A 25,078-nucleotide genomic window follows, 5' to 3' on the forward strand; every position below is an offset into this window, starting at 1 on the left:
CATGCTAATCTATAGAAAAGTTCGTATGGATGACACTTTATCAACTTAATCAACTTCAGCAAACATTTCTGACTAATATCCAGTCCTCGTTCTGAATATTGTCTTTCAAACACTTTTTTTCCTTTATTTTGGAACATTCTGCAACCCCATGTACAATTGTAATTGTAGCATTTGACTGTACAGTTGAGTGATTAGATACTGTATTTTCTTTTTTAGCACTCTGGATGATAGTCTCATTAAGTAATAATTTGATATAAACATACTTGTAGCTACTCATTCTGTTTGCAGATGCATTTTATTTAAATTATTTATAATTAAAACATTATAGAAATCAAAATGTGGGCAATTTCTTTATTCACTTTTTTATTATTGCAAGGGTGATTTGGACATATACTCAGATAACTTTAATTTTAGATCCTAAATGTGAAATTAACTTGGTAACTGTTTAGGTTCTTAAATTTTTTTTCCACTGTCCATTTATCTGGTAGCACACTTCGCAGAAACCCAGACAAAGCTGAGGTTACTCAGAAGGCAGATACTATGAGTATGCTGTTTCACTATTTCCCTAACAATTCAGAGTCTGGCACACAGTAGTAGTAGTGCTTAGTAAATATTTGTTGAATGAATGGATAAAATTTTTAGCATACCTAATAGAAATTATTCTCTCAATAATGGGCTTGCATTTAAGGTTGAGTTACTTCAATAAAACATTAATTAAATGTAATGCTCGAAGAGTAAAATGTGTAGATAATTTACTTTTCTAATAATTACAGCTTAAGTGACATTTTTGTTTCCATCTTTGTAAGCAGTCTCTGCTGAGCATAATCAAATCGTTAAGAACTTGTAACACTATGTTACTTTATTCTGTACACCAGTTCTCATTTTTAGAAGCTACAGTTAGAGTAAGTACTGCAGGTATTGTTTAAGATGTGTGCTAGAAACTTCAGATTAGGTTTTGTATGTAAAGAAAATTTCTGTTAGATGCAGGTGATAAGTTTTGTGATTTGGTTTTTATCCCCTACCAAAAGGAGAGGGTAGACAGTGAAATTTGACTGTATATGTGTTCTGGTTAACTGTATTGACCTATCATTCTTAAATTTGGGAATTTAAAAAATCTTTTGAAGTAAATACTTTTCACTGTGTTCTAAAACAACATACTGTAGCAACAAGTATAAGCTGTAACAGAGGCTTAAAAGATCTTTACCAGTAAATAAAACTCTTAAAAATAAACCTTAGGGCTTCCCTGGTGGCACAGTGGTTGAGTGTCCGCCTGCCGATGCAGGGGACGCGGGTTGGTGCCCCGGTCCGGGAAGATCCCACATGCTGAGCGGCCAGGCCCGTGAGCCATGGCTGTTGAACCTGCGCGTCTGGAGCCTGTGCTCCGCGACGGGAGAGGCTACAACAGTGAGAGGCCCACGTACTGCAAATAAATAAATAAACCTTAAAAAGAATCCCACGGTTTCTTTTTATCTCATTACCCACACTAAATTTGATGATAAAGTATTAAGGTAGATTTTATTTTAGGCCAATTTTTTTAAGACTCTTTATTAGGGTGTAACATACACCGAAATGCATACGCCTAAGTGTAAAGCTTGATAAATTTTCACAGCTGAACATATTAACATGTTCAGATCAGAATATTATTAGCTATCTTAAAAAGGCTAATTTTAAAATATAAAACAATCATAGACTTAGATAAACTTGAGAGACTTACATCTTGGATCTAACTTTATTACTAACTTGTCACCCTCAGCAAGTTATCTCCTTTTTTTGGGGTCTACTCCCCATCTCTAAAATAAGGGGATAAGACTAGATGTTTTATTATGGCTCTCACTTTGTAAAAATGCAAAGAGGTGGACTATGTTGATATAAATGTGGTATAAAATCTTATAGGTAGTAAGGTGAGAATGTACAGTTTAATTGAAAAGGAAGGTGCTCATTTTTTTTTTCTTTGTTTTTCAGGTAATATTTCACACTATGTGCTGACTGTATTTACAGAAGATATTTAAAAAAAAAGAAAAGATAAACTTTTTTCAAAGATTTTGATTCCAGTGGAATCTTTGCTTTAGATTTTGTGTGTGTGAGTGAATTGTAACTCCAGAAACAATGCCTGTACAAGCTCCACAGTGGACGGATTTCCTTTCCTGCCCAATTTGCACTCAGACTTTCGACGAAACAATTCGAAAGCCCATCAGTTTGGGTTGTGGCCATACTGTCTGCAAGATGTGCCTGAACAAACTCCACCGCAAGGCTTGCCCGTTTGACCAGACCACCATCAATACAGACATTGAACTCCTCCCAGTAAACTCAGCATTGCTGCAGCTAGTGGGTGCTCAGGTAAGTTGAGTAATTTGTTATCCTTTTAAATTTCTGTATGTGTGTTTTTTCCTCCCGAGGGAAACTTGTTAAGATCTGGTAATATTGCATTCTGTTTTGTTTTTTTTTTTAACATCTTTATTGGAGTATAATTGCTTTACAGTGGTGTGTTAGTTTCTGCTTTATAACAAAGTGAATCAGCTATACATATACATATATCAACATATCTCTTCCCTCTTGCATCTCCCTCCCTCCCACCCTCCCTATCCGCCCCCCCAGGTGGTCACAAAGCACTGAGCTGATCTCCCTGTGCTATGCGGCTGCTTCCCGCTAGCTATTGGTTTTACATATGGTAGTGTATATATGTCCATGCCACTCTCTCACTTTGTCCCAGCTTACCCTTCCCTGTCCCCCCTCAAGTTCATTCTGTAGTAGGTCTCCATCTTTATTCCTGTCCTGCCCCTAGGTTCTTCCTGACAATGTTTTTAAACAAATTTTCTTACATTTCATATATATGTGCATACGGTATTTGTTTTTCTCTTTCGGACTTACTTCACTGTGTATGACAGACTCTAGGTACATCCACCTCACTACAAATAACTCAGTTTCGTTTCTTTTTATGGCTGAGTAATATTCCATTGTATATATGTGCCACATCTTCTTTATCCATTCATCTTTCGAAGGACACTTAGGTTGGTTCCATGTCCTGGCTATTGTAAATAACGCTGCAATGAACATTGTGGTACATGTATCTTTTTGAATTATGGTTTTCTCAGGGTATGTGCCCAGTAGTGGAATTGCTAGCTCGTATGGTAGTTTTATTTTTAGTTTTTTAAGGAACTTCCATACTGTTCTCTGTAGTGGCTGTATCAATTTACATTCCCACCAACAGTGCAAGAGGGTTCCCTTTTCTGCACACCCTCTCCAGCATTTACTGTTTGTAGATTTTTTGATCATGGCCATTCTGACTGGTGTGAGATGATATCTCAATGGTAGTTTTGATTTGCATTTCTCTAATGATTAATGATGTTGAGCATTCTTTCATGTGTTTGTTGGCAATCTGTATATCTTCTTTGGAGAAATGTCTATTTAGGTCTTCTGCCCATTTTTGGATTGGGTTGTTTGACTTTTTGATGTTGAGCTTCGTGAGCTGCTTGTAAGTTTTGGAGATTAATCCTTTGTCAGTTGCTTCATTTGCAAATATCTTCTCCCATTCTGAGGGTTGTTTTTTCGTCCTGTTTATGGTTTCCTTTGCTGTGCAAAAGCTTTGAAGTTTCATTAGGTCCCATTTGTTTATTTTTGTTTTTATTTCCATTTTTCTAGGAGGTAGGTCAAAAAGGATCTTGCTGTGATTTATGTTATAAAGTGTTCTGCCTTTGTTTTCCTCTAAGAGTTTTATAGTGTCTGGCCTTACATTTAGGTCTTTAATCCATTTTGAGTTTGTTTTTGTGTATGGTGTTAGGGAGTGTTCATTCTTTCACATGTAGCTGTCCAGTTTTCCCAGCACCACTTATTGAAGAGGCAGTCTTTTCTCCATTGTATATTCTTTTCTCCTTTATCAAAAAGAAGGCGAACATATGTGCATGGGTTTATCTCTGGACTTTCTGTCCTGTTCCACTGATCTGTATTTCTGTTTTTATGCCAGTACCATACTGTCTTGATTACTGTAGCTTTGTAGTATTGTCTGAAGGCAGGGAGCCTGATTCCTCCAGCTCCGTTTTTTGTTCTCAATATTGCTTTGGCTATTCAGGGTCTTTTGTTTTTCCATACAAATTGTGAAATTTTTTGTTCTAGTTCTGTGAAAAATGCCAGTAGTAGTTTGATAGGAATTGCATTGAATCTGTAGATTGCTTTGGGTAGTATAGTCATTTTCACAATATTGATTCTTCCAATCCAAGAACATGGAATATCTCTCCATCTATTGGTATCATCTTTAATTTCTTTCATCAGTGTCTTATAGTTTTCTGCATACAGGTCTTTTGTCTCCCTAGGTAGGTTTATTCCTAGGTATTTTATTCTTTTTGTTGCAGTGGTAAATGGGAGTTTCCTTAATTTCACTTTCAGATTTTTCATCATTAGTGTATAGGAATGCAAGAGATTTCTGTGCATTAATTTTGTATCCTGCTACTTTACCAAATTCATTGATTACCTCTAGTAGTTTCCTGGTGGCATCTTTAGGATTCTCTATGTATAGTATCATGTTATCTGCACACAGTGACAGCTTTACTTCTTCTTTTCCGATTTGGATTCCTTTTATTTCCTTTTCTTCTCTGATTGCTGTGGCTAAAACTTCCAAAACTATGTTGATTAATACTCGTGAGAGTGGGCAACCTTGTCTTGTTCCTGATCTTAGTGGAAATGGTTTCAGATTTTCACCATTGAGGACGATGTTGGCTGTGGGTTTGTCATATATGGCCTTTATTATGTTTAGGTAAGTTCCCTCTATGCCTACTTTCTGGAGGGTTTTTTCATAAATGGGTGTTGAATTTTGTCAATAGCTTTTTCTGCATCTTTTGAGATGGTCATATGGTTCTTATTCTTCAATTTGTTAATATGGTGTATCACATTGATTGATTTGCATATATTGAAGAATCCTTGCATTCCTGGGATAAACCCCACTTGATCATGGTGTGTGATCCTTTTAATGTGCTGTTGGATTCTGCTTACTACTATTTTGTTGAGGATTTTTGCATCTATGTTCATCAGTGATATTGGCCTGTAGTTTTCTTTCTTTGTGACATATTTGTCTTGTTTTGGTATCAGAGTGATGGTGGCCTCTTAGAATGAGTTTGGGAGTGTTCCTCCCTCTGCTATACTTTGGAAGAGTTTGAGAAGGATAGGTGTTAGCTCGTCTCTAAATGTTTGATATAATTCACCTAAAAAGCCATCTGGTCCTGGGCTTCTGTTTGTTGGAAGATTTTTAGTCACAGTTTCAATTCCAGTGCTTGTGATTGGTCTGTTTATATTTTCTATTTCTTCCTGGTTCAGTCTCAGGAGGTTATGCTTTTCTAACAATTTGTCCATTTCTTCCAGGTTATCCATTTTATTGACGTATAGTTGCTTGTAGTAATCTCTCATGATCCTTTGTATTTCTTCAGTGTCAGTTGTTACTTCTTTTTCATTTCTAATTCTATTGATTTGAGTGTTCTCCATTTTTTTCTTGGTAAGTCTGGCTAATGGTTTATCAATTTTGTTTATCTTCTCAGAGAACGAGCTTTTAGTTTTATTGATGTTTGCTCTTGTTTCTTTCATTCCTTTTTCATTTATTGCTGATCTGATCTTTATGATTTCTTTCCTTTTGCTAACTCTGGGGTTTTTTGTTCTTCTTTCTCTAATTGCTTTAGGTGTAAGGTCAGGTTGTTTATTTGAGATGTTTCTTGTTTCTTAAGGCAGGATTGTATTGCTATAAACTTCCCTCTTAGAGCTGCTTTTGCTGCCTCTCACAGGTTTTGGGTCATCGTGTTTTCATTGTCATTTGTTTCTAGGTATTTTTTTGTTTCCTCTTTGATTTCTTCAGTGATCTCTTGGTTATTAGGTAGTGTACTGTTTAGCCTCCATGGGTTTGTATTTTTTTACAGATTTTTTTCCTGTAATTGATATCTAGTCTCATAGCGTTGTGGTCAGAAAAGATACTTGATACGATTTCAGTTTTGTTAAATTTACCAAGACTTGGTTTGTGACCCAAGATATGATCTATCCTGGAGAATGTTCCATGAGCGCTTGAGAAGAAAGTGTATTCTGTTGTTTTTGGATGGAATGTCCTGTAAATATCAATTAAGTCCATCTTGTTTAAAGTCTCATTTAAAACTTGTGTTTCCTTATTTATTTTCATTTTGGATGATGTGTCCATCGGTGAAACAGGAGTGGTAAAGTCCCCTACTATGATTGTGTTACTGTCGATTTCCCCATTTATGGCTGTTAGTATTTGCCTTATGTATTGAGGTGCTCCTATGTTGGGTGCATATATATATACAGTTGTTCTATCTTCTTCTTGGATCGATCCCTTGATCATTATGTAGTGTTCTTCTTTGTCTCTTGTAATAGTCTTTGTTTTAAAGTCTATTTTGTCTGATATGAGAATTGCTACTCCAGCTTTTTTTGGTTTGTTTTTTGTGGTACGTGGGCCTCTCACTGTTGTGGCCTCTCGCATTGCAGAGCACAGGCTCCGGATGCACAGGCTCAGTGGCCATGGCTCACGGGCCCAGCCGCTCCACGGCATGTGGGATCTTCCTGGACCGGGGCATGAACCCATGTCCCCTGCATCTGCAGGCGGACTCTCAACCACTGCGCCACCAGGGAAGCCCCAGCTTTCTTTTGATTTCCATTTGCATGGAATATCTTTTTCCGTCCCCTCACTTTCAGTCTGTATGTGTCCCTAGGTCTGAAATGGGTCTCTTGTAGACACATATATATGGGTCTTGTTTTTGTATCCATTCAGCCAGTCTATGTCTTTTGGTTGGAGCATTTAATCCATTTACATTGAAGGTAATTATCAATATGTGTGTTCCTATTACCATTTTCTTAATTGTTTTGGGTTTGTTTTCGTGGATCTTTTCCTTTTCTTGTGTTTCCTGCCTAGAGAAGTTCCTTTAGCATTTGTTTTAAAGCTGGTTTGGTGGTGCTGAACTCTCTTAGCTTTTGCTTGTCTGTAAAGGTTTTAATTTCTCCGTCGAATCTGAACGAGGATCTTGCTGGGTAGAGTAATCTTTGTTGTAGGTTTTTCCCTTTCATCACTTTAAATATGTCCTTCTAGTCCCTCTGGCTTGCAGTTTCTGCTGAAGTATTAGCTAACTTTATTGGGATTCCATTGTATGTTATTTGTTGTTTTTCCCTTCCTGCTTTTAATATTTTTTCTTTGTATTTAGTTTTTGGTAGTTTGATTAATGTGTGTCTTGGCCTGTCTCTCCTTGGATTTATCCTTTATGGGACTCTCTGCGCCTCCTGGACTTGATTAACTATTTCCTTTCCCATATTACGGAAGTTTTCAACTGTAATCTCTTCAAATATTTTTTCAGTCCTTTTCTTTTTCTCTTCTCCTTCTGGGACCCCTAGAATTCGAATGTTGGTGCCTTTAATGTTGTCCCAGATGTCTCTGAGACTGTTCTCAATCATTTTCATTCTTTTTTCTTTATTCTGTTCTGCAGTAGTTATTTCCACTATTTTCTCTTCCAAGTTAGTTATCTGTTCTTCTGCCTCAGTTATTCTATTGATTCCTTCCAGAGAATTTTTAATTTCATTTATTGTGGTGTTCATCATTGTTTGTTTGCTCCTTAGTTCTTCTAGGTTCTTGTTAAATGTTTCTTGTATTTTCTCCATTCTATTTCCAAGATTTTGGATCATCTTTACTGTCATTACTCTGAATTCTTTTTCAGGTAGACTGCCTATTTCCTCTTCATTTGTTTGGTCTGATCGGTTTTTACCTTGCTCCTTCATCTGCTGTGTGTTTCTCTGTCTTCTCCTTTTGCTTCACTTACTGTGTTTGGGGTCTCTTTTTCGCAGGCCCCAGGTTTGTAGTTCCCGTTGTTTTTGGTGTCTACCCCCAGTGGCTATGATTTGTTCAGTGGGTTGTGTAGGCTTCCTGGTGGAGGGGACTAGTGCCTGTGTTCTGGTGGATGAGGCTGGATTTTGTCTTTCTGGTGGTCAGGTCTGCGTCTGGTGGTGTGTTTTGTGGTGTCTGTGACCTTATTATGATTTTAGGCAGCCTCTTTGCTGATGGGTGGGGTTGTGTTCCTGTCTTGCTAGTTGTTTGGCATAGGGTGTTCAGCACTGTAGCTTGCTGGTCATTGAGTGGAGCTGGGTCTTGGCGTTGAGTTGGAGATCTCTGGGAGATTTTTGCCATTTGATATTACGTGGAGCTGGGAGGTCTCTGGTGGACCAATGTCCTGAACTCAGCTCTCCCACCTCAGAGGTACAGGCCTGACGCCCGGCCGGAGCACCAAGACCCTGTCATCCACATGACTCAGAGTAAAAGGGAGAAAGAAAGGGGGGGAGGGAGGGAAGAAGGGAGAGATAGAGGGAGGAAAATAAAGTTATTAAAATAGAAAATAATTATTAAAAAAAAAATTTTAAGTAATAGAAAAAAAAAAGAGCAACCAAACCCAAAACAAATCCACCAATGATAACAAGCACTAAAAATTATACTTAAAAAAAAAAAAAATGGGGCTTCCCTGGTGGCACAGTGGTTGAGAATCTGCCTGCTAATGCAGGGTACACGGGTTCGAGCCCTGGTCTGGGAGGATCCCACATGCCGCGGAGCAACTTGGCCCGTGAGCCACAACTACTGAGCCTGCGCGTTTGGAGCCTGTGCTCCGCAAAAAGAGAGGCCGCGATAGTGAGAGGCCCGCGCACCACGATGAAGAGTAGCCCCCGCTTGCCACAACTAGAGAAAGCCCTCGCACAGAAACGAAGACCCAAACAGCAAAAATAAATAAATTAATAAACTCCTACCCCCAACATCTTAAAAAAAACTAAATAAATGGAGATACAGAACCCTAGGACAAATGGTAAAAGCAAAGTTATACAGACAGAATCACACACAGAAGCATACACATACACAGTCACAAAAAGAGAAAAAGGGAAAAAAATATATATATCGTTGCTCCCAAAGTCCACCACCTCAAGTTGGTATGATTCGTTGTTCATTCAGGTATTCCACAGATGCAGGGTACATCAAGTTGATTGTGGAGATTTAATCCGCTGCTCCTGAGGCTGCTGGGAGAGATTTCCCTTTCTCTTCTTGTTCTCACAGCTCCTGGGATTCAGCTTTGAATGTGGCCCCGCCTCTGCGTGTAGGTCGCCTGAGGGCATCTGATCCCCGCCCAGACAGGATGGGGTTAAAGTAGCAGCTGATTAGGGGGCTCTGGCTCACTGCAGGGGCAGGGTTACGGAATGCTGGGTGAGCCTGCGGTGACAGAGGCTGGCGTGATGTTTCACTATGCTGAGGTGCACCATGTGTTCTCCGGGGGAAGTTGTCCCTGGCAGTGACCTGCTGCACAGGCTCCAGGGAGGGGAGGTGTGGGTAGTGACCTGTGCTTGCACACAAGCTTAGAGTCTCATGCTCATCTCTGGGGTCCGCGCTGATAGCCGTGGCTTGCGCCCATCTCTGGAGCTCGTTTAGGCAGTACTCTTAATCCCCTCTCCTCGCGCACCAGGAAACAAAGAGGCAAGAAAACGTCTCTTGCCTCTTCAGCAGCTCCAGACCGTTTCCCAGACACACTCCCGGCTTGCTGTGGTGCCCTAGCCCCCTTCAGGCTGTGTTCACGCAGCCAACCCCAGTCCTCTCCCTGGGATCCGTCCTCGGAAGCCGGAGCCTCAGCTCCCAGCCCCCGCCCATCCCGCGGGTGAGCAGACAAGCCTCTTGGGCTGGTGAGTGCTGGTTGGCACTGATTCTGTGTGCGGGAATCTCTCCACTTTGCCCGCCGCACCCCTGTTGCTGTGCTCTCCTCCGCGGCTCCGAAGCTTCCCCACTCCGCCTCCTGCAGTCTCTGCCCGTGAAGGGCCTTCCTAGTGTGTGGAAACCTTTCCTCCTTCACGGGTCCCTCCCACTGATGCAGGTCCCAGTCCCTATTCTTTTGTCTCTGTTTTTTCTTTTGGCCTACCCAGGTACGTGGGGAGTTTATTGCCTTTTGAGAGGTCTGAATTCTTCTGCCATTGTTCAGTAAGTGTTCTGTAGGAGTTGTTCCACATGTAGATGTATTTCCAATGTATTTGTGGGGAGGAAGGTGATGTCCACGTCTTACTCTTCTGCCATCTTGAAGCTCCTCCTGTCTTCTATTTAAATAGATAAAATTTTGTTCAGTACTGTGCAGATCCTTTATCTCAGTACGTTAAGGAGATTTGTTATGGTGGTGCAGTGTTTCTCAGTCACTGTACAGTAACATTCGTCCAGTCTGGTGGTCAGACTTTCTCAACAGCCTTAGCTATCAGATCATTAGAGAAACCTAAGAGGTGAGTCACAAAAACTTCTTAATAGTGAAGAAAATATTATTCACAAAATAATTGCATTTTACTTAATAGGAAAAGTGAAGCTGCTTCAGACTATTTTACTTAGTAGACACTAACTGAAATGAAAGATCGAGAAAGTGACGAAAACTATAGAACACAGCCTTTGGGAACCATTTGTCTAGAGTGGAAGCAAATACCTCTAAGTATCTAAATATAAAAGTTACTCTAGTAATTCTGAAGGTAATACTCTGAAAGTTTTGTGTCAGTATTCTCAAGGTAGAGATCAATAGTATCTTCAGAAGGTTTCACAAAGCCAAGGGAAGTAGGCTTTTCAGAGTTAGGTATGATTCACTTAAACAACCCCTCACTGTTAATTTGCATAGTGTGAGTCTAAAGTATCATATGTTTACCATAAATCATTTTCTAAATAAATAAATTAATATTTATATTAATACCACTAATATTTGCTAGATTAGTCTTCCTATAAGTTGATAAAAAGTAGGGAAAGTTGATATTATGTATGTAGGAGATAAAGAGAGCAGTTTTAGAACAGCTTATTCAAAAGGAAAACTTACTGGGACTTCCCTGGTGGTCCCGTGGTTGGGACTCTGTGCTTCTACTGCGGGGGGAGTAGTTCAGTCCTTGGTTGGGAAACTAGGATCCTGCATGCACATGGTGCAGCCAAAAACAAAGGAAAACTTACTTTATTTACAAATCTATCTTGATGATGTCGCCAATACTACAAAATATTAATATTTGTCAGAGGGAAATTGCATTTGATTGTTTTTCTTCTCTTCCTGTACTTAAGTTTTCATTTGATAATCATTTCTCTTTTTGTTTTGAAAATTCCATTATGACATTTTGGAAATGTTTTTAAAATAGACTTATTGGGGGTAACAATTTTAGTAATATAATATTTTAATAACAAATAACCAAGACTTACTTTTCCTCATAAAGTTGTCTAAGGATGAACTAATTCTTTTTCTACAAAATGAGTAAGACCTTGTCATGTCTTAACTGTAACAACTAATGTTTATGAAATTTGAGGATAGGACATTTTAATCCATAATAGCCATTATTTTAACCCCACAGATCTCCATTAAAAAACTGTTAGAAGTAATAAATGAATTAAACAAAGTTGCAGGATACAAAGTTAACATGCAAAAATCGGTTTCATTTCTGTACACTAACAATGAACAATCCAAAAGGAAATTAAGAAAATAATTTCACTTACAGTAGCATCAAAAAGAATAAAAGACTTAGGAATAAATTTAGCGAAGGAGGTGAAAGACTTGTACATTGAAAATAAAACATTGCTTAAAGAAGTTAAAGAAGACATAAATAAATGGAAAGACATCACCTGTTCACAGACTTAATATTACTAAGATGACAGTACTACCCAAAGCAATCAACAGATTCAATGTAAACTTTTTCAAAATCCCAGTGATGTTTTTTGAAGAAATAGAAAAACCCATCCTAAAATTTATATGGACTCACAGGGGACCCTAAATAGCCAAAACAGTCTTAAAAGCAGAACAAATTTGAAGGAATCACACTTCCTGATTTTGAAACTGCAAAACTCTAGTGATCAAGACAGTGTGCTGCTGGCATAAAGATTGGCATTTAGATCAATGGAATAGAATAGAGAGTCCAGAAATAAACCCATATATATGGTCAAATGACTTTTTACAAGATTGCCGAAACCATTCAATGGGGAAAGGACAGTCTTTCCAACTAATGGCGCTGAGCAAACTGGATATCCAAATGCAAAAGATTGAATTTGGACCACTACCTCACACCATATACAGAAATTAAATCAAAATAGATCAAAGGCTAAAAGTAAGAGCTAAAACTGCAGAACTCTTAAAACAAAATATTTGCATAAATCTTTGTGACCTTGGAGTAGGCAGTGGTTTTTTTGTTTGTTTATTTATTTGGTTGTGCCAGGTCTTAGTTGCGGCAAGAGGGTTTCTTTAGTTGCAGCTCGAGGGCTCCTTAATTGCAGCTCACTGGCTCCTTTGTTGCGGCACACAGGCTCCTTAGTTGTGGCACGTGGGCTCCTTAGTTGTGGCATGCATGTAGGATCTAGTTCCCTGTCCAGGGATTGAACCCGGGACCCCTACTTTGGGAGCATGGAGTCTTAACCACTGAACCACCAGGGAAGTCCCTAGGCAGTATTTTTTAGCTATGACACCAGAAGCACAAGGAACAAAAGATAAATCAAACTAAATCAAAATTTAAAACTTAGTGTTTCAGGGAATTTCCTGGCAGTCCATTGGTTAGGACTCCGCGCTTTCATTGCTGAGGGCCTGGGTTCAGTTTCTGGTTGCGGAACTAAGATCCCACAAGCCACGTGGTACGGCCAAAACAAAACAAAAAACTTAGTGCTTCAAAAGACACTGTCAAGAGAGTGAGAGAACAACCGACAGAATGGGAGAAAATAATTGTAAATCATGTATCTGTAAGAAACTTGTATCTAAGAACCCTTACAACTCAATTATTAAAAGAACATGGTTTTTAAATGGGCAAAGATCTGGACACTTCACCAAAGAAGATATGCAGGTGGCAAATGAGCAAATAAAAGCTTGCTCAGCATTGTTTGTCATTAAAGAATTGCAGATTAAAACAACAATCAGAGGTACAAACTACTATGTATAAAATAAATGCTACAAGGATATATTGTACAACAAGGGGAATATAGCCAACATTTTATAGTAACTATAAATAGAATATAATCTTTAAAAATTGTGAAAACAACAGCAACAGTGAGCTACCACTACACATAAATTAGAATAGCTAAAATTCAAAACATTGACAGCACGAAATACTGGGGAGGATGGGAAGCAAGAGAGACTCTCATTTATTGCTGGTGGGAATGCAAAATGGTACAGCTACTTTGGAAGTTATTATATGATTCTGTTTATATGAAATGTCCAAAATAGGCAAATCCGTAGAGACAGAAAATAGATTAGTTTTTTCCTATGGCTGGAGGGGTTTGGGAGGAAATATGGCAGGGGTGACTCTGGGGTTCTTTTGGGGGGGCTATGAAAATGTTCTAAAATTGTGATGGTTGTATAACTGAGAATATATTTAAAGTCATTGAATTATATACCTTAAATGGGTCAATTACATGATATGCAAGTTATATCTCAATAAAGCTGTTACAGAAACAAAACAAAAATTTGAAAATGCAGTAATTTTGTGTGTATGTATATAAAAGATCTTTTGAAAGAATTCAGTAAATTTAATGGGAGTTTTGATGTTACCAGTGTTAGAATAGGAGTGCATAAAACATACTCAATAAAACATTTGATTATAATTAATTAGTGAGCACTCAAACACACCTTTTTTTTACCTCTAGGTTCCTGAACAGCAGCCCATTACTTTGTGTAGTGGGGTTGAAGATACAAAGCATTATGAGGAAGCCAAGAAGTGTGTAGAAGAATTAGCACTGTACCTGAAACCACTCAGCAGTGCTAGAGGTAAATCAGATGAAATTATCCATGCTAAGCACGTGTTCATTAAAGATGCTTTTGTTACCATAAAAACTGTGAGCTGTAAGTGAATGTTAACGAAATTCATTTATTTATTGTAAGCCAAACCCACCGGTGCTAAATAATATTACAAACCACATCAAATAAAGTAGTGAGTTTAAAGTTTATGTACTATTTATTGGAAACGTTTTTTGAATGAGTTGCAAAAGTAAGTATAAACACACTAGTGGTTTCAGAAGGGCTCTCTATCATTTGACAACTCCAAATTGTCAGCCTTCTATCCAGTTTTGTGTGGTATGCTGTTGGGAGTACAATAAAATTGGAAGTTGCCATTACTATCTTCATTATGGCTTGTTTTTATTAGGAAGGTGAGCTTAACCACTAGGAAATATACCAGACCTGTTAGGACCTCAAGATTTGGGTGTTTTTTTTGTTTTTTTTTTTAACATCTTTATTAGAGTATAATTGCTTTACAGTTGTGTGTTAGTTTCTGCTTTATAACAAAGTGAATCAGCTATACACATATATATATATCCCCATATCTCCTCCCTCTTGCGTCTCCCTCCCACCCTCCCTATCCCACCCCTCTAGTTGGTCACAAAGCACCACGCTGATCTCCCTGTGCTATGCGGCTGCTTCCCACTAGCTATCTGTTTTACATTTGGTAGTATATATTAAGTCCATGCCACACTCTCACTTTGTCAAAATTTGGGTTTTTAATTATTAATATTGACTGGCCTTTTTTTCTTTATTTCTCCATGATTAAAATGAATAATATATTTAATGTCATGAGTGTTACATTTGCATGCAATAACAACTTTCGTATACTTTTAAAATGCAAACTAGGCTTCACTTGTGTAATTTGTATTGTTTATTTTAAATATTCTGATAGAACCCAGAACTATTCCACATAGCCATAAGTCAATCAGCCCATCAGAGGAAGTTTTTCTGGACTCTAAAATTACATTGGAAACCTAGAAATAACTATATTTTCTGTTTTAAAGGAGTGGGTCTGAATAGCACTACTCAGAGTGTTCTGAGTCGCCCAATGCAGAGGAAGCTGGTGACTCTGGTCCACTGCCAACTAGTAGAGGAAGAAGGCAGGATTCGTGCCATGAGGGCAGCTCGATCTTTAGGTGAACGAACAGTTACAGAGCTCATTCTCCAGCACCAGAATCCTCAGCAACTCTCTTCCAATCTTTGGGCAGCAGTCAGAGCTAGAGGCTGCCAGTTCCTTGGACCAGGTATATAATTAAAGTTTGATATTTACTATACTAGTAATTCTAAAAGTATTTATAGTATAGGAACTATAAGTGATATACAAAGGCTAGTTCTTTGCAATATTCTGTTGTTATCAAGTAATATCCCACTTGGTATCCCACAGTCATGGCTTGGGTAATTCCATGTCAGTTTTTCAGGATACTTAAAACTTTTACTGCCAAAAGTTTATTCATTTTGATAGAGGTTTTCCCTAACTGTATTAATCTTTTATCTGCTTTCTTAAATAAAGTATATGGAATGTAATAAAAAATTGCCCCCAAATGGTTCAAAAGTATAACTGAATATTGGTTGTTGTTGTGTTGCCCATTAATGAAGTGGTACCTGTAGAAATTATTAAATGTTTCCCTTCTAAAAAATGGCTTTATCTTATCTCTGTACATGATAAATTTTGGTTTTGCTCAACTTTTCCTAGCAATGCAGGAGGAAGCTCTAAAGCTGGTTCTCCTGGCCTTAGAAGATGGTTCTGCTTTGTCAAGAAAAGTATTGGTTCTCTTTGTGGTGCAAAGGTTGGAGCCACGGTTTCCTCAAGCCTCTAAAACTAGCATTGGGCATGTTGTCCAGCTCCTTTATAGAGCCTCCTGCTTCAAGGTATGAACCTATGGTAACTTTCAGCTTAAAAGGAAACGTCCTTTCCCCAAACTTAGGTAGTAAGACTTTGAGTTTAATAAAGTTGCCTGTATCTTTCCATAAAATTTTAGCAGTTTTTCTTTTCTCTTTTAAAGAATATAGATGGTGTCCTGTTAAAGTTAAATCTTGTATTGAATTTTGTATGTTAGATATTGTACAACATAGATTAAATCATGGCTTATAGATTTTTGTATTTGAAGAAACTAAAAAGCCATGGCAGTTTTCCACCAAGACTGCAAACAGAATTGGTCTAAAGAGAGAGAGTCATTGAAGCAGGAGTACATTTTATTTGGCTATTTGCTCCTGATATAATTCCATATATACAGTACTGGAGCTCCATGTGCCATTTTGGTTTTCGTATATACAGTAATGCTGGACATGTCCTTTGTATGCCAAGTTGAATCAGCACTACTTCAAACACTGGTGCCCACTATGTATCACTTATTGTTCATCCTGTTTTCCTAACTTCTTAATGTCAGGGCTTCTTGCTTTTGACACAACACATAACAAGTACTTCATGGGCCAGGGAAGTATGTCTCTAAAAAATTGTTAATTCATACAAGCTATAAGGAGGTCACCACATTCCCTCATCTGACACTGAAACTAAAAAACTCCCACATTAGCCATCCTGCTATATTCTAATCTCGTTATTTTAAGTTCTAGCTAAATGCCAATATTATTCTGTTTCTTTCTAGACTCAGATTATATACTGAAAATGGGGTGTGGATTCCACATCTGTACCCACCCCTCTTGTTTTTCATACGTCCCTCTAGAGCTCTCAGAACCTCAACTGGTCCAGATTGTCCCTGAATAACTCACATTTGTTGTAATGGTTCTAATAACCTGACTGTACAGTGTAATCCGGAATACATTTCAGAATGTCTGTCTGCTTCCAGTGTTACTTCTCCATTAACAGCTCCAGATAGATACAGTATAGGAAGTTTAAGAAATAAAGGGAAAGAAATCCAGCCTTCCTCTGTGAAGAATAAGGGGCTCAAAAACGCCAGAATACCCCAAGTGAAACTTTCTCAATCCTAATTAAAAGTGTTAATAGTAATTTAAAAAAGATTGGAATATGTAAAAATCCAGTTATTTTTCACTTGAGTCATGATTATGTCGCTTTATTTCATTGTCCACCTGCTTTCTTCTTTTGGTGGCAGTTTGTACTATACTCTCAATCATGAAAAGATTCATTTTCTCTCATCACAATAGGTCCATACCCTAAACTGTATTCACTATTGCAGAGTTTCTATTAAGTGTCTGCCAATACCCATTTCATCTTCTTCATGGAACTCAAATCAGCATTTTCCTTTCTTTGCAGGTGTTTGTGTCCGTATAGCTGTGTTCTAGCTGAGTCTTTTTAGCATCTCTTTTTTTTCCATTGGAAAAGCCTTTTCAAGCTGCAGGATAATTCTAGGCATTTTAGTACAGTACAGTTCCAGGACTTCAGACATTGCATTTCTTGGAAATCTTTGAGTGTTTTTAGTTAAAGAGAGTTTTGAGAGCCAAGTCCATGGAAACAGTACATCATATAGAAAGCATATACTACATTTTAATGAGATTTAATGTATATTGAGAGGGTGTTTCATACATATACATATACATTTGGTCTTTTGACTTGCCTTTGAATAGGGGCAAAATATATTTAGTTTTTGTGACTATAGTTCTTGATTTTTTTATGTTTGGTCTCTCTATGGACTTACCTAACAAAATTTAAGTTAGACCTTCTTATAATAAGAATGGAATACAAGTAAAAATATATCAGTATGACCTGGAAGTCCTGACTAGGATAGTCTATTGTTTCTTTGATGGGAGGGGAAAAAAAATGGGAATTTTCTATAGAGGAATTTGAGTCCTTATGGGAATAAAAGATTAGCAAGGCAAAAAACGTTGTAAAATATGTTAGCATATAGGTGATCCTAGACTAGAATTAATTGTTTTACTTTGATTCATTAGGCCTTTGGCCTGAATCCAGCTTGACTTAAAATGTGAATTATTAGGGGTGATACCACTAGCACCTACCTCAACAACTTTAAAGAATTAAATGAGTTAATATGTCACTATAACAGTTAATAAGGTAACTTAACACACTGGCACATACTATGTGCTCAATAAATGTTAGTTATTTTTATTGCTAAAAAATATCATCGTCATACAGCATCTTAGAATTTTCACTTTCAGGTGGTGACCTAACCTACAAAACTGCAGGGAGAATTAAACCAAGTACAAATTAGTCATCTTTAGAATCACACCAGCATCTGAAGCTCTTTCAGTTATTGAGTACCAGCTATCTCAATACCAGGCAAGCCCAAGAGTAATAATCCATAGATATGAAGAAGCAGCATGGTGTTTTTCAGAATACTTGTATGAGTATTTTCTTCTTTTTTTTTTCACATCTTTACTGGAGTATAAATGCTTTACAATGTTGTGTTACTTCCTGCTGTACAACAAAGTTAATCAGCTGTTTGTATACATATATCCCCATATCCCCTCCCTCTTGAGCCTCCCTCCCACCCTCCCTATCCCAACCCTCTAGGTCGTCACAAAGCATCAAGTTGATCTCCTTGTGCTATGCAGTAGCTTCCCACTAGCCATTTTACATTTGGTAGTGTATATATGTCATTGCTACTCTCTCACTTCATCCCAGCTTCCCCTTCCCCCACTGTGCCCTCAGATCTGTTCTCTATGTCTGTGTCTTTATTCCTGCCCTGCCACTAGGTTCGTCAGTACCGCTTTTTAAAATTCCATATGTATGTGTTAGCATATGGTATTTGTTTTTCTTTTTCTGACTTAACTTCACACTGTATGACAGATTCTAGGTCCATCCACCTCAATACAAACAACTCAATCTTGTTCCTTTTTATGGCTGAGTAATATTCCATTGTATATATGTGCCACATCTTTTTTATCCATTCATCTGTCGATGGACACTTAGGTTGCTTCCATGTCCTGGCTATTGTGAATAGTGCTGGAATGAACATTGTGGTACCTGTATCTTTTTTTTTTTTTTAATCTTAAGGAATTTATTGATTGATAACAGGAGTCTAGAAGTAGGGACGTTCCTGTGTGGCTAATTCACCAGATCAACCACATCCACAAAAAACCAGGCCTCTCCCATCAGTCTTTTCTGCATCTTAGGTGGATCAGTTTCTCTTCACATGGCTGCCCAATGGTGGAAGAAATTCCCAGCTCACATGATCAGACTCTAAGAAGCAGAGGAAGAAAGTTTGACTTCCTTGTGTCTCCTCTTAAGAAACCTTTCCCAAGAGGGACTCCACTCTCCCTCCAACAGATGTCCCATTGCATCTCATTGTGAATGTGACACACTAGGTCACATGACACTTCCTAAGTAGTCTCCAACTCGGATAATGGAATTGCCAGCATTGGCTTAGACCGGGGTTTATTCACCTTTTCTGTGCCATGGGCCCCTTTGGCAGTCTGGTGAAACCTAGGGACCCCTTCCCAGAATACTCTATTTAATTGCATAGAATGAAATGACCGGATTACAAAAGAAACCAACTATATCAAAAAATATACTTTTTAAGTGGTACAGGAATAAACTTGCTTCTTTATTAGTGCACTAAATAACAAAATCTAGCAGCTGATCTAATAACAACCATAATTTTTAAGTAGTGATGAAGGTAAACAGTGTTCTGAGATACCTGTAATAACTGTTTTGTGATATGAAAATATTTGTGATTTCCATTGGTGACAAAGTCACAAGTTACGGCTAATACTGTGGTTTGTTGCTTATATTCATAATAGAAGGAAATGTTACATTTCAGTTGGAGTTTAATGAAAAGTTTTTTTTTTTTCTTTTTTCCCAACGCAAGATTGTGAATCCCATGCATTCCATGCACGGACCCTTGGTAGGGGTGGTCTGTGGACTACATTAGAAGCCCCTAGCTTAGATTAATTAAGATTCACATATTGAGTCTGGGAGTGGGCATGTCTTCACTGAGACAAGTGGCTTCAAAGGAGTGTGGATATCTAAACTAAATCAGGACTAACTCAAGCAAAAAAAGAAGTAAGAGGGTGGGAGAGTAGGGTAGAGGAGGAGTGGAGTGATCTTGACTCCAGGGTCTGCTCCATGTAGGGTCAGCAAGGGCTTCCTTCAGAGGGAGAACACTTCTCATCACTGGAGGAACAGACCTTGTCAAGGGGACTCAGACATACTAGGATTCCTGCCAACCTTGGCATCTTACATACCCCCCCCCCGTTTTATTTACTTTTGTTTCTTAGTTGGTTTTCTTTAAACATCTGTATATATTTCAAGGTACAGATATAAAACTTGCCCTTTACAAATATTCAGCCTACTGGAATATATCCCTTCTATCCCACTCCTTAGAAGTGACCACAGCTCTCAGCTTAATGGATGTCTTTTCAGACTACTTGCTATGCACATGTGAAATCCCACCAGCTTACAAACTTTCTTGTGTTGGCAATGCAGAGTACCAGGCCCCGCCCTCCCCCATGCTGGTGAATGAGAACAGCCTCACTGTGCTAGATGCTAAACTCACAGTGTCCCCTTCGATTCCCCAAAGACACTTGAAGTTCAGGCAGGGGAGGTGGCCCTCACACCGCATACCTCAGAAATGGCAGAGCTGAGATTTGAACCCATGTCTATCAGACCCCAAAGTCCATTCTTTAAATGCCATACGTGTTGGTTTGCAGAGCTGTACAGATGGTCCAGTCATTTTTTCCCTTTTTTTTTTTTAAGGAGTGGGGTGGGCATATTCCTGGAACCTGGCTTGGATGGTGCCAACTTGAAATGGACGTTCACATTGAAGTGTTCAGGTGTCTCATCAGTAACACTTGAGTCTCCTAAATCATTCACAGGAGACTCCAGACGTATATTCAGAAGGCAGCATTGGAAGCATGAGAAGAATTTACAGAAGAATTTCTTGCTAAAAAGCAAGGCAAAGATGTCCTCTATGAGTTCCATAATTTAACATTATCTTGGAGGTACTGCCCAATGCAGTTAGACAAGAGAAAAAAAAAAAGCTTATATAGATGGGAAAGAAATGAGAAAGGTAATCTTACTTGGGGAGATCATTAATCAGATGAAAAACTATTATAAGCAAAAATAAAATTCAATAAGGTGGCTGGATACAAAAGTTAAAATACAGAAACCAATAGCACTCACGTTTATGCAAGCTGCATCTCGTTAGAAGACATACAGAAGAAAAGATTACATCACAATAGCAGCAACACAGGTGTTTTGGAATTAATTTTTTAAATGCGAAGTCTATAGGAAGGAAACGCCTAAATGCTCTCTTCTCAACATCTTATTATAAAAATTTTAAAACATACATAAAAGTTTAAATAATTATATGGAGAACACCCATATACCCACCACCTAGATTCTCCAGTTAACATTTTTTGTATTACACATATCAGTCCATATATAATCCTTATATTCATTCAAAAATCCGTTATTTTTCTGTTTCTTTTAATTTTTTTTCTTATTGGTCAGCCATTTTATACATATCAGTGTATACATGTCAATCCCAATTGTCCAATTCATCACACCACCACCCCCACCCCTTGCTGCTTTCCCCCCTTGGTGTCCATACGTTTTTTCTCTCCTTCTGTGTCTAAATTCTGCTCTGCAGACCAGTTCATCTGTACCATTTTCTAGGTTCCACATATATGCTTTAATATACGATATTTGTTTTTCTCTTTCTCACTTACTTCACTCTGTATGACAGTCTCTAGATGCATCCACGTCTCTACGAATGATCCAATTTCGTTCCTTTTTATGGCTGAGTAATATTCCATTGTATATATGTACCACATCTTCTTTATCCATTCGTCTGTCAATGGGCATTTAGGTTGCTTCCATGACCTGACTGTTGTAAATAGTGCTGCAGTGAACATTCGGGTGTGTGGGTCTTTTTGAATTATGGTTTTCTCAGGGTATATGCCCAGTAGTGGGATTGCTGGGTCATATGGTAATTCTATTTTTAGTGTTTTAAGGAACCTCCATACTGTTCTCCATAGTGGCTGTATCAATTTACATTCCCACCAACAGTGCAAGAGGGGTCCCTTTTCTCCACACCCTCTCCAGCATTTGTTGTTTGTAGATTTTCTGATGATGCCCATTCTAACTGGTGTGAGCTGATACCTCATTGTAGTTTTGATTTGCATTTCTTTAATAATTAGTGACATTGAGCAGCTTTTCATGTGCTTCTTGGTGATCTGCATGTCTTCTTTGGAGAAACGTCTATTTAGGTCTTCTTCCCATTTTTTAATTGGGTTGTTTGTTTTTTTTGATATTGAGCTGCATGAGCTGTTTATATATTCTGGAGATTAATCCTTTGTCTGATGATTCATTTGCAAGTATTTTCTCCCATTTGTAGGGTTGTCTTTTCGTCTTGTTTATGGTTTCCTTTGCTGTGCAAAAGCTTTGAAGATTCATTAGGTCCCATTTGTTTATTTTTATTTCCATTACTCTAGGAGGTGGATCAAAAACAATCTTGCTGTGATTTATGTCAAAGAGTGTTCTTCCTATGTTTTCCTCTAAGAGTTTCATAGTGTCCAGTCTTACATTTAGGTCTCTAATCCATTTTGAGTTTATTTTTGTGTATGGTGTTAGGGAGTGTTCTAATTTCATTCTTTTACATGTAGCTGTCCAGTTTTCCCAGCACCACTTATTGAAGGGGCTTTCTTTTCTCCATTGTATATCCTTGCCTCCTTTGTCATAGATTAGTTGACTATGTGTGTGTGGGTTTATCACTGGGCTTTCTATCCTGTTCCATTGATCTATATTTCTGTTTTTATGCCAGTACCATATTGTCTTGATTACTGTAGCTTTGTAGTATAGTCTGAAGTCAGGGAGTCTGATTCCTCCAGCTCCGTTTTTTTCTCTCAAGACTGCTTTGGCTATTCACGGTCTTTTGTGTCTCCATACAAATTTTAAGATTTTTTGTTCTAGTTCCGTAAAAAATGCCATTGGTAATTTGATAGGGATTGCATTGAATCTGTAGATTGCTTTGGGTAGTATAGTCATTTTCACAATATTGATTCTTCCAATCCAAGAACATGGTATATCTCTCCATCTGTTGGTATCATCTTTAATTTTTTTCATCAGTGTCTTATAGTTTTCTGCATACTGGTCTTTTGTCTCCTTAGGTAGGTTTATTCCTAGGTATTTTATTCTTTTTGTTGCAATGGTAAATGCAAGTGTTTCCTTAATTTCACGTTCAGATTTTTCATCATTAGTGTATAGGAATGCAAGAGATTTCTGTGCATTAATTTTTTATCCTGCAAGTTTACCAAATTCATTGATTAGCTCTAGTAGTTTTCTGGTGGCATCTTTAGGATTCTCTATGTATAGTATCATGTCATCTGCAAACAGTGACAGTTTTACTTCTTCTTTTCCAATTTGTATTCCTTTTGTTTCTTTTCCTTCTCTGATTGTCCTGGCTTGGACTTCCAAAACTATGTTGAATAATAGTGGTGAGAGTGGACATCCTTGTCTTGTTCTTGATCCTAGAGGAAATGCTTTCAGTTTTTCACCATTGAGAATGATGTTTGCTGTGGGTTTGTCGTATGTGGGCTTTACTATGTTGAAATAGGTTCCCTCTGTGCTCACTTTCTGGAGAGTTTTTATCATAAATGGGTATTGAATTGTGTCAAAAGCTTTTTCTGCATCTATTGAGATGATCATATGTTTGTTTTTTCCCTTTCATTAACATCTTGGATTAGTGTGATACATTTGGTCATATGGTTTTTATTCTTCAAGTTGTTAACATGGTGTATCACATTGATTGATTTGCATATATTGAAGAATCCTCGCATCCCTGGGATAAATCCCGCTTGATCATGATGTATGGTTCTTTTAATGTGCTGTTGGATTCTGTTTGCTAGTATTTTGTTGAGGATTTTTGTGTCTATATTCATCAATGATGTTGGTCTATAATTTTCTTTTTTTGTGATATATTTGTCTGGTTTTGGTATCAGGGTGATGATGGTGGTCTCATAGAGTGAGTTTGGGAGTGTTCCTCCCTCTGCAATTTTTTGGAAGAGTTTGAGAAGGATAAGTGTTAACTCTTCTCTAAATGTTTGATAGAATTCACCTGTGAAGCCATCTGGTCCTGGACTTTTGTTTGTTGGAAAATTTTTAATTACAGTTTCAATTTCATTATCTGTGATTAATCTGTTTATATTTTCTAATTCCTCCTGTTTCAATCTTGGAAAGTTGTACTTTTCCAAGAATTTGTCCGTTTCTTCCGGGTCGTCCATGTTATTGGCATATAGCTGCTTGTAGTAGTCTCTTACGATCTTTTATATTTCTGTGGTGTCAGTTGTAATCTCTCCTTTTTCATTTCTAATTTTATTGATTTCATTCCTCCCTTTTTTTCTTGATGATACTGGCTAAAGGTTTATCAATTTTGTTTATCTTCTCAAAGAACCAACTCTTAGTTTTATTGATCTTTGCTCTAGTTTTCTTCGTTTCCGTTTCATTTATCTCTGCTCTTTATGATTTCTTCTTTCTACCAACTTTGCATTTTCTTTGTTCTTCTTTTTCTAGTTGCTTTAGGTGTAAGGTTAAGTTGTTTATTGAAGATTTTTCTTGTTTCTTGAGGTGAGCTTGAATTGCTATGAACTTCCCTCTTGGAACTGCTTTTGCTTTGTCCCATAGGTTTTGGATCATTATTTGCATTGTCACTTGTTTCTAGGTATTTTTTTTATTTCTTCTTTGATTTCTTCAGTGATCTTTTGGTTATTTAGCAGCACACTGTTTAGCCTCCATGTGTTTGTGTTTTTTATTGTTTTTTTCCTGCAGTTGATTTCTAATCTCATAGTGTTGTGGTCAGAAAAGATGATTGATATGATTTCAGTTTTCTTAAATTTTCCAAGGCTTGATTTGTGACCCAAGATGTGATCTATTCTGGAAACGTTCTGTGTGCACTTGAGAAAAAAGTGTAGTCTTTCGCTTTCAGGTAGAATGTCCTAAAAATATCAATTAAGTCTTTCTGGTGTGTGTCATTTAAAGCTTCTGTTTCCTTATTTATTTTCTGTCTGGGTGATCTGTGTATTGGTGTAAGTAGGGTGTTAAAGTCCCCCACTTTTATTGTGTTACTGTCGATTTCTCCTTTTGTGGCTGTTAGTATTTGCCTTATGTATTGAGGTGCTCCTATGTTGGGTGCATAAATATTTATAATTGTTATGTGTTCTTCTTGGATTGATCCCTTGATCATTATGTAGTGTCCTTTCTTATCTCTTGTAACAGTCTTTATTTTAAAGTCTATTTTATCTGATATGAGTATTGCTACTCCATCTTTCTGGTGATCTCCGTTTGCATGGAATATCTTTTTCCATCACCTCATTTTCAGTCTGTATGTGTCCCTAGGTCTGAAGTGGGTTTCTTGTAGACACCATATATAAGGGTCTTGTTTTTGTATCCTTTC

At 37.8% G+C, this 25,078-nt stretch overlaps 1 protein-coding gene across 4 annotated transcripts in view; it reads left to right on the forward strand.

The window, feature by feature from the left end:
• RC3H1 (ring finger and CCCH-type domains 1) overlaps positions 1-25,078 on the forward strand; it is a 90,015-nt gene that overhangs the window by 29,830 nt on the left and 35,107 nt on the right. For all 4 annotated transcript variants that reach the window (XM_060296140.1, XM_030875435.2, XM_060296146.1 and 1 more), the window contains exons 2-5: positions 1,963-2,337; positions 13,622-13,742; positions 14,759-14,998; positions 15,448-15,623. In XM_060296140.1, coding sequence (XP_060152123.1) covers positions 2,107-2,337; positions 13,622-13,742; positions 14,759-14,998; positions 15,448-15,623 — 768 coding nt within the window. In that variant the 5' untranslated portion in view covers positions 1,963-2,106. The remainder of the gene's footprint in view (positions 1-1,962; positions 2,338-13,621; positions 13,743-14,758; positions 14,999-15,447; positions 15,624-25,078) is intronic.

The sequence above is a fragment of the Globicephala melas genome, chromosome 1 (assembly GCF_963455315.2).
Source record: "Globicephala melas chromosome 1, mGloMel1.2, whole genome shotgun sequence".
NCBI classification, from domain to species: Eukaryota; Metazoa; Chordata; class Mammalia; order Artiodactyla; family Delphinidae; genus Globicephala; species Globicephala melas.